Raw genomic sequence first — 13,722 nt, forward strand, 5'->3', positions numbered from 1 at the left:
CCTACTTATAAGGCTGAAAAGTGCTGAGAACAGCTCCTAGTACATGTCATCTTTGCAAGTTTACTAAACTTCTGCTCTGTATACTGCTTTTGCTATCTCATTTAATCACAATCTCACAAGTCAAATATTCTTACCATCATTTTACAAATGAAAAATGAAGACTTGAAGAAGTAGCTTGGCCATAAACCTACAGCTGAGGAAGTGACAAAGTGGATTCAAATCAAGGTCTGAGTGGTTTCAGAGCCCTCCAGTCTGTTTAACAAAACCATGTGTCTCATTTTAAGAGTCAAGAAATACAAAAAGGGTTATCATCTTCTTTCATTAAAAAGAAGACAGAATTTGTTAGAAAAATTATTCTAAAACTAATAAAACCCATTTTAAGAACATATGAAACATGGGGAAAGAAAATATAGGAGATTCACCAAGTAGATCTTTATCTACAGACCTTAAAATCCGGTAGTGAAGATGTAAAGCTGGTGGCATGATAACCAACAAACCCGCTGTTTAGAATCTGCATTGTGGTGAGGAAACTTCTTCCCGGGCACGTTCCCGCCCAGCAGCATCTGTCACTGCTCTGAGTGGTTGATCATAAGCACCGCTGTCGTCTTCTCGATGCTATTAAGCAGATGGCAGTGCTAAATCCAAATGATGTAGTACATCTCCCCGGTGGACTCTGTTTTCACACACCACCATTATCCCACAGCCCTCGGTGATAAATCTCACGTGTTCTCGAGAACGTGAAAGACTGCACTGACGGCGGCACTTGACTTACTGCCATTGGCGCGCCTGTGCCCTGCTGCTGCTTCCACGCTGCCGTGGAGCTCACGTGCGAGGACTCCACGCGGCCACTTCACAGTTCTGGCATTTTCTACATACGTAGGGACTTTTTTTTCCCTTAGTTGCTTTCAGGTTAAGCAAAAGAATGTGCGCTTGATCTTAAAGAGAACTGGATATGAGGCCTGACTGCTATTCATAGTTTTGTGACTTTGGTCAAGCTCAAGTTCTAAGAACATTAGTGTCCTTTGTAAAACTAACAATCTTACAGATGTTCTTGGGAATTAAATAAAATGATAGACATGAGAGCATTTAATGTACTAGCTAATACTTGATAAGTACTCCTTGAAAATGTGTTAACGAATCTTGAAAAAAAAAAAGTGCTATGGGCAGTATCTGCCCAGCATCAGCCCTTCATGGACCACTTTCAGGATGTCTGCCATCTACGTCTGCCACTCATCCTGTGAGTGACTTAATATTATTCTCTGTATTATAGGTTTTATTTTAACTTAAGTAAGTTTACTATAATTTTTAGCAATACTATTCATAAAATCATGTGGTTGATATAGCAATTCTACTTTGCCAATAACTAAAATCTAATCATTAAAGCTAAAAGCGTCTGCCCATGTGCCACCTGAAAGCATGCTGTGAAACACCAGTGGTAAGTGTGCTTCTTTGAGAAACACTATGACAGAAAGAAAATGGACTGAGATCAGCATTGTCACTAAGCAAGTGACTCGGGCCACTTACTAAACCTCTCCTTGTGTCTCAATTTTCTCAAGAAAAGGGGGTGAGAATATCTAACTTTTAAAGTTAAAATTAAGATCAGAGGGGATACATGCGTGGGTTCACAAACACATTCACCCTGAGACAACCAATACTGCATTAGAGGTCAACGCACATAATTAACAGCGATACTAGTACATGTTAAAACTTTGCCCTTAGACTGTTCCTTTTCCCTTTTAGGTTGTAGCTTCATTTTCACTATAACCTTCCCTCCTTTTTCTTACCGTAGGGTCCTTGACTGAGAATATATTTACAGCTTTACTGTATAAACTGGGCTGGTGTGTCTGTCACTTGGTCAATGTCCACACATTACTGTGTGAGAAGTTTGTTGTCAATCGCTACACTGCTTAGTTTGTGTGCTAAAGAGATTCTTTCAGCGCTCGTGCAGCAAGCAGTTAAAACCCTGGGCTAGGTGAAAGCATATTTCACAAAAATTCTGCAAGGTGTGGTTAATCCAGGCCAAACCATTACTGTTTTTAAAAGTCCAAAACAACCAACCCTGAAACAACACAGCGCTATCTTCCAATAGACAGTGATTTTACTGATGTTGAAATGCTACATCCTAAGTTGAACAATAGGTCATCATTTCCAAGGTGAAAATCGCAAATTATATTCACACCTCTCAAGTCAGCTCCTGAGACGACATTATTGCACATATAATGCTAAAGCTGCCAAGAGAAGCAAGAGAAGCAATGGCAAACTAGAGAGCAGGGCAGACAGCAGCATTAACTTCTGGCTCATTGCTCTTCTTGCAACTGGCGTCTGAAAACACAGCTAGAGTACGTGGAGCTTCCTGACAGCCTCCATTACTCTGCCTATTTGGATAAAAGCGCTTAGGTGTTGTTTTGTCATAAAAACAAGTCAATAATTTTGTATTCTAAAATTTTTTCTTAGCTGGATAATGGTTTTCAGAGATAGACAAAAACCTAAGCTTAAGTACTCTTCAGGAGTGCATTCTTGGGAAAGTTGCTAAACATCACATCTTCAACTTCTATACGTGGAAAAACTCAGCAGGTAGGGCCATTGTGAAAACTGGAGGTAATGCATTTAAAGGACATAGACAGCTGAGTGCTAGACTTAATAGATTCTCCCAAACTAGCAGCTCTTATTTCTAATTTCTTCTTTCAGTATTTCTAAGCATTTTCAGGAAAATCACAGAGATTGTGGAGGATGAAATGAAATAAGTACTTGAAAGTACAATCAAACCACAAACTACTATGGGAAATTAGTATGTCAACATTAAACCTGCCAGAAAATAAAACTGTTACTACGCAGTCATCCACTTAGGCTCAGGGGGTTATTAGCACTTTTTGGAAACCCTTTTTGTTCTACTTTTTTAATAATTGATAATTAGAGGAATCAAATATTTCTTAGAGAATTTACAAATATTCAGAAACACAGACTAAAATATTCTGAAATTTGAATACAGTCAAGATAACTAACAGATCTCCTAATGTAGTTACCTTTTGGTCTGTGTGATGAGAGCACCTGAAATTTACTCTCTTAGCAAATTCCCCAAACTCAATACTATATTAACTACAGTCATCATGCTGTAAAATTGTGACTGTTGTTAGAATCATAAATAAGACATCAAATGAAAACTAATCCCACTTAGTTGAGAAGGCTCTGGTCATGCTAGGGCAGGTGCAGGTTGAGCTCTGAGGCCATTTATCATCTGCTCCTTTACTCCTCACAGCTACTCCAGAGCTGTGCGCCCATAGGAATGACTCAGTAACTATTTTTGTGCTGATGTATATTAGAATAATTCCAATATTGTAAAGAACAGTTCATATTTCTCTTCACAGATAGGTGACAGCTTGTTGCTCATTAAGCGTGTGAAGTCAGGTAAACAACGCTTGTTTTACACTGCAGTACGAGGCCATTACAAACACTGATGGGAAACACAGCTGAACCATGCTGAATTTTTTAGAACTCTGTAGGGACTCTTATTTGTACTCTAATTTTTATACAAGGTATTTGAAAATTGATAAGAGAAAATTCCTAATTTGTAAACCTCCTGAGAGAAACTTGTTTCCTACAACAAAAGTGTGATAAAATGATTACAGCACATGAAGTGTAGATATCTAGTTTTAGCCTGCAACATTAGCATGAAGATAAATGAAATTCTTAGGTCTGATGAAAATGAAGAATCCTCCTGCCAATGTGGGAGACACAGCAGACCTGGGTTCAATCTTCGATCCCTGGGTCAGGAAGATCCCCTGGAGGAGGAAATTGCACCCCACTCCAGTATTCTTGCTGGGATAATCCCATGGACAGAGGAGCCTGGTGGACCTATGACTGAGTGACGGGAAATATGAACATGAATCAGTTTAAGCAACTGAAATCAAAACCATGACAAAAAGCAAGTTGAAAGATGATGGAGCAGAGTACAAAACAGAATGCATGGGGCCAATGTGGATCTACCACTGCTCAGCCCTGTGAGTTAAGACAGGTGAGTTAACCTCTCTGAACCTGCATGCAGGGAATGACATGCTTAGACTTGAATTCTGCAATATTTCAGGGCACACTGAGCAGAGAGAGTCTCTGTGAAGCCCACAGAGTACACCAAGCACACGGCCAACGTTCAGTACCGACAGTGAGAATGATGGCGATTTACAGGTCAGTACCCACTACTTGATTTGGGGGATGATTTCAAAATTTGCTCTAACTGGCTCAGACTAGATTTCTAATTCTGAGACATACAGTGTTGTACTTAAGCCAATGTTACAATATGTGCATATTATGAACTGACCTGTCCACCCAGAATCATAAATCGAAGCCCCACCCCAGTACCTATAATGTGTGTTTAGACACAGGACCTTTAAAGAGGTGATGAAGTCGAAGGAGGCCTTCCATGGGCCCTCGGTCAATCTGACTGGTGTCACTGTAGAGAGGAAATCTGGGTACAAGGAGGCAGCAGGGGCATGTGCCCACAGAGGAGACATCGTGTGAGGACCAGCACAGCAGTGCCAGCCGCAGGTCAGGGAGGGAGCCTCAGAAGAGGCCAGATCTGCCAACACCCTGAGCTCAGACTTCCAGCCTCTGTGGCCCTGAGAAAATAAGGATCTGTTGTTTACAACAGTCTGTGGCATTTTGTTATGGTAACTGTAGCAAACTAACACAGCTCCTGGAAACACTTCTTCATCCTATTCCGTAATGTAGCTGCTTCATCATGATTTACAGTAATTGCTGAAGAGGAAGACAGACAGACTGAGGTGCAAAGTCAAGCCCCTTAGCTTGTAAGATGCATGATCTTAGGCAAGTTTACCTAATTTTTATAAACCAGTCTTCTTTCTTTAAAAGGACTGATGCCTATTTCATAGGTTATGAGGATTAAATGAATATTCAGAGTACCTGACCAACAGCGATTTCTGCATTTTCCAGAACGTGCAATTCTCACACAGTTCTCTGCAGTCCTTCAAGTAAGATGAGTTGTAGCGCTAAAAAGATCATGACCAAGAAGGTGGCTGGGCTATCGGTAAGATGTTCCTTTAAAGTGAGTGTTCCTTGATGTTTAAAGGGCTTATAATATATAAGGTGCCATCTAACTGGTCTCTGCCTCCAGGCTCACCATCTGCTAACCTGGCCTCTACACGGCCTTTTGGTTAATTCTCCAAACCCAAGTGTGAACACACCACTCCCTAGCCGGCACCTCGTCGGCGGCTCCCTAGTGCTGCTGATGGTCTGGAGCCTGCACCCCAAACCTGGGAGGACACGGTCACCCCTCTCCCACCTCTTCTCTCCTGTGCATCACACCATGGAGCCCAGACAACACGCTCTGTGCCTGGCTTTGGGCAATGTCCTCTGGTGTCTGTACCTTCATGACTCCTACTAGCCCTTCACTTTCTCAGTGAAATGCCCCCTGTGTTCCCAATCAGACTCCAGCATTGTCTTAGCACTATTTTATCTCAAACTCTCATGTGGTTACCATTTTACACTCCTTTTAAATATTTATATTTAATTCTAGCCTGTGAACTTTCCAAGGAGAGGGTCTCTGTCTCAATAATCTTTGTAATCCAACATTGAGCACAGTGCCTACATTTAAAACATGTAGTGGACATTTAATACATACTGGCTGAATAAATGACCACAGGAATGAACGCCTGTGATCAATCATATTACTATGTTATCACAGTTTAATACGGGCAGACTTCAAGCTCTCCAAGTCTGCTTCACACTCTGCATTAGCTATTTACTTCTCTGAACCTCGGTTTCATCATCCATATGACAGACGTGTTAACTCCTGTGCTGCCATTCAGATTAAACGAGACGTGTGAGTAAAGGGTTGTACTCCATGTATGATTCTTGACTAATTACTTAAACTTATGCTCTGCGCTTTTCTTCATCTATATAATGGGAACATAAAACTGCCGGACACTGAGGGGAAAGAGTCTTGTCTGCTGTTTACTGTGTGCGAGTCACTCCAGGTGTGCCCAGACCTTCACGGGTACAAACACCATGCACGAGGCTTCCTGGAAAGAGGACCAGCTGGGAGTCAAAGCTTAAAGGCCACTTACTTGTGACACACTATACTGGAGAAAAACCTGGCATGAACAAAATGAGAAGAAAGTATATCTCTGCCCACCTCAGGACCCAAATGCCGATCTGCTTAAAGCTTGCCTTGCCCCACATGACTTCAGGAGTGAATTTATGCTTCATCAAAAAACCCATGGAGTCCATATTTATTGAAATTTATGCTTGATACAGCCAGCATTTTGGCTTGTGTATGTCTATCTTTGTCTTCCACTTAGAGTTTTAAGCATAAAGCAAGAGGCTTCTCAGGATTTAGGAAAAGATTCTGAACAGAACACACAGATTTCATATACTAATGAACATCAAAGTCTACTATGCCATGATTTTAAAGCTGTGTTCCCCCCTGATAACACTCATTTCTAAGTGAACACTTCTTCAGAAAATGAATCAGAACTAACTCATTTTTCACAAATGGAATCTGAAGTTGTTAGAAAACAAGAGCACTGTTGCTAAGAAGCAGAAATGATTTATGAACACTGAATAAAACTTCCGCCATTCCCATCCCCTGCGCTGATGAAGCAGGAAAGTCACACGCTTCTAAGATACTCTGGAGCCTCTGGACTCGAGAGCCACAGACCTGGCACACACTGTTCTTCCTTAGAATGTACTGAATGCTTAAGCTAAATTTTTAGAGAAAATAAAAGTTTCGAATTGTATTTTCCAAGACGCATTGCTTTAGCACTACAGTAAATTTGAGTGTAATACATGCTAGTTGGTAGGACAGACAGAGTTTCTCCGCTTAAAACAAAACAAAGGCCAAGTCAGATCATCCTCACTGGCCAATCGTCATCCTGTTCCCAGAGGGTATAAAATGTGGACAGCACAAGCGTCTGCTATGGAGTCTGTTCAGAAAGAGTGACACTTACCTTTGGGTTGGGGCGCTATAGCTGTTATCATAGGAATCATAACTCTGTTCATCATAAGCAGTGCCATATCCATCATCATAGTCCTAAAATACAACAGAAGGACAAAAAGTTCAGAGAAGTTTCTGGAAAGAAAGCAGCATTCTGCTTTCACTGAATCTTTATTAATTCAGCTACCATTGAACTCTATATCTAATTATAATGTAAAGAAAAATATAAAATTTTCGTATCAGTGAAAATGACAGAGTAAGAACCTCCAAAAATTCCCTCTGAAAAAGCAAAGAGAAACTGGCAAAAACTGTCAGAATGAACATTTTTAGAACTCTGGAAATTAACCACAGGCTTACAGAGATCTAGGGAGCATTTATTTTTAAAAATTGGCTGCATCTTGGAAAGAACGGTGAGCTCTGATGTTTTAAACCTGTTCTGTTCCCATCCCTGACCCCAGCTCTGTAGGAGCCCAAATCAATCAGGCAGGAAAGCAGCAGGCCTGAGGCCACTGGAGGGGGCAGGCAGGGTGGAGTGCCTTCCAAACCCCATTCCCAGAGGACTTGGAGCTCATCCAGGGCACAAGGCCTTCTCCCTGAGGATCTCTGAGAAAATAACTAGGGGCAACTGTTTATGATCTCAGCCGCTTGAGGTGTGGAGGAAAACTGGTGCGAACAACAGGCTACAAGGAAAAGTAGAGGAACGCGAGATCCACTGGGGCTTTGCAAGGCTCTGCCATAGTTCTGGAGTTAGATACCGTGTCATATAGCTGCCCAGGACAGACCTGAGAAGGTCCTGAGCGCTCTCCTCTGGCTGACCTTGAGGTTCAGCGTAAGAAGGAAAGTCAAGGCTAAGCCAGAGTTAGTTGTAAACTGCCTGGCTGAGTGTGGAAGAGATATTCCAACATGTACTCACAGACTCTTGGCAAAGATGAGGGACTTAGTTTCTAACCATTTGATAAAACCTCCGTCCAGTCATCAGCTGAGCACCATGGTAACAGAGAAGACACTTCCCTGGCAATGCAGGATAAATACCGACTTCACAATGTAAGTTTGGAAAAGTAACTAAAGTCCCAGCCCAAAATGCAGAGAATTTGATTCCCACATGGAAATATTATTTATTAAACATCTAGTTTTAAACAAACGACAATATGCAATGTACAGAGAAATGCAAAAGTACAGTCCGTAAACAAGGAAAAAAGTAGTCAATAGAAACTGTCCCTGCAGAAACTGAGACAGTGCACTTGCTAGACATAGATCAGTTATCTGAGATGAATTCAAGGAACTAAAAGATAGACTGCATGGAAAAAACTAAAGAAGGGTATGAGAACAATGCCTCACCAAAATAGAGAATATTAGTACAGAAATGAGTCCAAAGAAATTCCTGAAGTGCAAAGTACAACTCAAATGAAAATTTCACTAGTGAGGTTCAAGAGCAGTCAGTCTTTGTCATCTTAGTTATTAGTTTCTTAGACAGGCTAACAAAAGCAAAATAACCAAAAAATGCAGACTCCATCAAAATTAAAAACTTCTCTGTTAAACGACATTAGGAAGAAAGTGAAAAGACAATCCGCAGTGTGGGAGAAAATATTTGCAAATCATACATCTGATAATGGTCGAGCATCAGAATAGATTGAACTGATGAAGAACGGTCATAGCTTAACAACAGAAAGACAATGCAACAAGAGCTAAAGCCGTCCTCCTGGTTCTACAGGGACATTCTGAGACACTGTGCAGATGTGATAACAAGTACACGATGGTTATTTCAAAGCTATTTTGGAAGTGAAAAACGTCCAAAGAAATGATCATTCTGTAAGATCAAACTGCTGCTCAATGACATTTATATCCATGGAAGTGTGAATCCTGCTCAACAACTGACTTCTAAGTTTCTGGGGGTAATCAATTACAGTGACTTTGCATTTACTGATATTTAGTTAACATTTAAAAGAGCCAGGATATAATCTAACTATTTTTAGAACATCAGTATTATCAATGATAATCAATTTAATGATTACCGCAGATCTCTTGGAGTGGAGAAATGTGGTCAAGGGGTAAGAGAAAAGATCTGGAGACAGATGGGCTTCTGTGTTTTATTGTCACTGATTTTAGACAAGATTTTAAAGTGATGACCGTGGTTATTCTCTTTGAAGAAGCATCTAAATACCATAACTCAATTTAATTTAGAAAAGCAAAACTATCTAAATAGCAAGTTAAATTATAATGCATTTAATTGTGTGAGACAAATATTAATTCATAGGGATGACACTGTCTTTGTAGGAGTAGGCTTATACAATTTGTACATGATCACCTGAGATTTTTTAATGTTTATTCACAAAGGAGAAATTGAGTATTTATTGAAGAGGTATGTGTTCAGAATTTTGAAAACAGATAAATATAAAAGGAATACTCATTAAATAATGGCAGAGGAAGAATAAAAGTCAAAAATATCCTGGGAACATACTGGAAAACCACAATGTCTCCTGCAGTAGCTGAAAGTGAGTTGCTAATATAGCTATGCTCTTGCAGTGACCAATGCAAGGAGGAGAAACATATCAGATAAGATTCAAACCAACACCAACACAAAACAAAAATTGAGATGATTTTAGTTTTAAGTAGCAAAATGAGATATTACAATTCTGGTGAATTAATAAATTCAGAAGTTAAGAAAGCAACTATCATTCTTAACAACAAAAAAAGTAATTTTTACTACATAAAAAAAATCAAAACCCCAAAACAACCCAACAACACTACCTCCTCCCTGTGGCCGGCACTCCTGCTGGACACCAGAGAGGAAAGGTGTGTCCTGGTCTAGTGAGGACTCTGGCAGAGATGACAGGTGACTAAAGAGAGAACCATCAGGCAACACGCCAGCTGTTGTGGCAAAGGGAAGCATCGGGGTAGCACAGAACAACCCAAAAGGCAGAGGGGAATTAAGTGTCCCAGAGTGATGAAAGCAGAGAAAAGCAAAAGCAGCTGGGAAGATTTATTAAAAATCAGGCAGAATGAACAGCAGGTACAAAACAATGGAGGTACAGTCATAAGACCCCTTCTCATCCAGGGTCAGGGGGGCATGCTGTGCTGCAAATGCAGGTGGGGAGCAATGAGCCTGAGATGCCCATATACAGACCACGTGTGGCCAAGGTACAGCGTGTGGGTTTAGATTTTGCACCTCAGGAATCTCTCCGGAAATGCTGTGGGCATGGAGGAGGAATCAATCTGGAGGGCTGGACGTGCAACTAGGTCACTGCCTTGAGTGTGTGGTTTGGCAAAATGTAGAGCTTACTGCTGCTTCAGTAATCCGTTAGCAGCTCTAAAAGAAAATGGCTTCAACCACGCAGAATTCTATGCTTATTTAAAGAATCAAGATTCTTTAAACTCCTGTAAATGACTACAATTTTCTTAACTGAAATGTAAAGTAACAGACTATTTTAAACTTAGTTATGTCATTCATTCCTTGCTCAATTATTCTGAGATAGTATTAATACAAGGCTGTGTGTGAGTCAGTCATTCGGTCATGTCTGATTCTTTCCAACCCCATGGACTATAGCCTGCCAGGCTCCTCCATCCATGGGATTCTCCAGGCAAGAATACTAGAGTGGGTTGCCATTCCCTTCATCAGGGGACCTACTTGACCCAGGGACTGAACCTGGGTCTTCCACATTGTAGGCTGATTCTTTACTATCTGACCCACCAGGGAAGCCCTAATACAGTGTTAGTTTATTTGAATTTTCAAATTGTTTAGGTCATGGAATAATTGACTTCCGTATTTAACATTGATGATTTAAAAAGATTAAAAATGCAACTCTCACAAGATTTCTTTCATGATGATTTCACAGCTGGATTTGTCCATGGTTGTGTAGCCTCTTCCATTACAAGCATTATTTGTTCAATGGACAGGACTTGAAAAATACAGGGAAAGCATGAAGCAGATTGTAACCGACAAAAGGAAGACAAATGAGTGTGAACATGGATAAATGTGGCTTCTGGGAGGGAGTGGAGTGGATTCTTGTTGATACCTGCTATTTTATTGCAAGACAGAGATGAGATCATTGGCTGAGAAACAGTGGAGTGGTCAGCCAGCAAAGGATCAACAAATGGTTAAAATGAGGAAGGAGCTCAAAGCTGTAACTACTGAGCCCATGGGCCCTGGAGCCTGTGTTCCACACGAGAGAAGCGACTGCAAGAAGCCCACACGCCACAACCAGAGAGGAGTCCCAACTAGCTGCAACTAGAGAAAGCCCAAGCGCAGCAACACAGACCCAGAAAACCGAGAGCAAATAATTTTTTTTTTTAAGTGAACAAAGATGGACAAGAAATAAAAGTATATTGATAAACATTCTTGCAGCATTCAAGAGACTTGTCAAGATCCACTCCTGCACTTTCATCTTTGATAAGGAAGACGTCTAAATGGAGCTGACAGGGCGACCTGGACACTTGGTAGGCGTCAGGGGGGCCACAGTAGCCAAAACATGTTCTAACACAGGTAAAGATCCTTCATCTGCCATTCCCCACCTGAAAACCACAGACATACGACCTGATACCAAGAAATCTTACTTTGAAGAGAAAAGATGTTCTAGGATAAAGGAAACAGCATGACCTATTTAATTCTATTTCTGTCACAAGTAAAATCAAGCATAAAATTTAAGATGGGAAAAACCATTTTAAACAGAGAATTTACAAAAGTGATTTAAAAATCATGTTTAGGTTCTGGGTCCTTTCAAAAGGAGACAATTATGCTAACTATACACCACTTCACTATAATGAGGGTGAAACCTGGTCATTTCAAAATGTACAAAGTTTTCATATAAAACAGTGTTAAAAGATTATTTAAATTTAGGCTTATGATTATTTTGAGTTTATCAAACACACACATCAGCTAAGAATAGTCTTTTGAAAAATTCATTTTTGCTGAAGTTCTGAATAATAGTAATATCCTTGTTGAGTATCACCAATGACCGTGAACACATCACATAGCCAAGTTATTTTTTAATTAAGGACAAAAATCACAATTTTAACAACAACTCTAAATAAGAATCTGTCCCCTATAATCATTTAAATAAGACATCATTAATTCAACAATCAAGCTGTACCCCCACGTGTTGATCTATGGCTGTGAGGAATACATTAACAGCTTCCAGACTCGCACACCCCCTCACCACAGTCTCTGGAGTCTGACACCTGTGTTTTGACCCCAGCTCTGCCTCTGATCTGGCTGTGTGGCTTTAGGCCATCACCTGCCCTCCTTCCACCTCAATTTTTTTTTTTTTTTTAACTTCATAATTTTCATCCCAATTTAGTTTTATTTTATTTTTATGTTTTTTTTTTTACTTTTTATTTATTTTTTTAAATTTTATTTTATTTAACTTTACAATATTGTATTGGTTTTGCCATATATCAAAATGAATCTGCCACAGGTATACATATGTCCACCTCAATTTTGCAATCTTAATTCATCCCCTGGCTGTTTCCAGGGGTTGGGGAGAAACTAACCCAAGAAATATACACGAAGGCTGTCTGGCACAGCTCTTGTCCAATAAACCTGGTTCCAGTTTACTGATGACTAATTCCTGTTAACGCTCTCAAGCTATTAGGCCAGAGAAACATCAGAGCTACCAACCAGGTAGCTTTCTTTTGGTGAATGTGATAAATTCTTAAAATATTGTCTAAACTGTGATGTCTACATCTTGACTCTGCAAACACGAGTATTAACTACTGCTGTGATTTTTAGATAGAAGAGTGGCTGACCAAGAGTAGTTGTAATTCTATCCACATCTGGCCACAGCTTTCAAAAACAGGTCTCCATCAATTATTCATAGAATGTCTTCCCTCCTCTGTTTGTCTCTCACTGAGATAGAGCTAGATTTATTTAGATTTGACAAGGAATACAATGTAATATAATACAGAAAATAACAAAGAGGTTAACTCAGAAATTCCACAAAGGAAAGAGAAAACTGTAAATAGAAAATTAAACCAAATATCCCACAAAGATGAGAAAAGGGGGTAACTCAATTTTATTAAGCCCACATTATGTACCTCTGCTAAGGATTTTTATGTGGGTTTTTCCATTTTCCCCGGGAGGCTGACATCTGTTGAATGCCTACTGCTCTGAGCCCTTGGGGAGACTGTATTGAACAAACAGAATAAAACAAGCACCTCTGTCCTCAGGCAGCTTCCATTCCAGAGGGGAACATAACACACCTCAGTCCTCAGGGACACAGGGAGAGAGCGGGGATGCTGGAGATCTCGGAGAGGGGCCAGGAGTCCTCACAGAAAAGACTACAAATGCGAAAGAAGTGAGAAGCCGCTTATGTGGATTTTTGATTTTGCTGGTGGTGCTACTGGTACTTCCAGCAGAAGGAAGGGCAGATGGAAAGGTCAATGTGGGGTGAGCCAGGGAAGGAAGCGCAGGAGCCATGTCTCAGGGGGCCTTTGGGGCTTCAAGTGAGGCGCCACTGGAGGCTCTGGTGCCTCATGCGATCTTCAGGGCTGTCCAGGTTTTTATCTATTTCACTGATTTAACTTCCAATACACTATTTCTTCCCTTATCTGAGTCTAACCTGGAACTAAAACCATCTCATTATTCTTTATATTTTTCAATTCTAGAGTATCTGTTTTCTATATTTTCCAATTCTCTGCTTAAATCATCAATTTTATCTTTTCAATTCCATGATTATAAAGAACATAAAGTTTGTGTCTGCTTTATGAATCTATTATGGTCTGTTTTTACTGGTTCCTCATCTTGTGTGCCTATAATTTTTGATTAATTGCAATTATATATG

General features: G+C 40.2%; 1 protein-coding gene across 5 annotated transcripts in view; it reads right to left on the reverse strand.

Moving 5' to 3' along the window:
- The window catches only part of KHDRBS3 (KH RNA binding domain containing, signal transduction associated 3), a 152,379-nt gene that overhangs the window by 23,932 nt on the left and 114,725 nt on the right, over nt 1–13,722 (reverse strand). For all 5 annotated transcript variants that reach the window (XR_011570471.1, XM_070802411.1, XM_070802410.1 and 2 more), the window contains one exon: nt 6,960–7,042. Coding sequence is in view for 4 of the 5 variants with exons in the window: in XM_070802411.1 (XP_070658512.1) it covers nt 6,960–7,042 (83 nt within the window). In the remaining variant the exon portion in view is untranslated. The remainder of the gene's footprint in view (nt 1–6,959; nt 7,043–13,722) is intronic.

Source organism: Bos indicus, chromosome 14 (assembly GCF_029378745.1).
Source record: "Bos indicus isolate NIAB-ARS_2022 breed Sahiwal x Tharparkar chromosome 14, NIAB-ARS_B.indTharparkar_mat_pri_1.0, whole genome shotgun sequence".
NCBI classification, from domain to species: Eukaryota; Metazoa; Chordata; class Mammalia; order Artiodactyla; family Bovidae; genus Bos; species Bos indicus.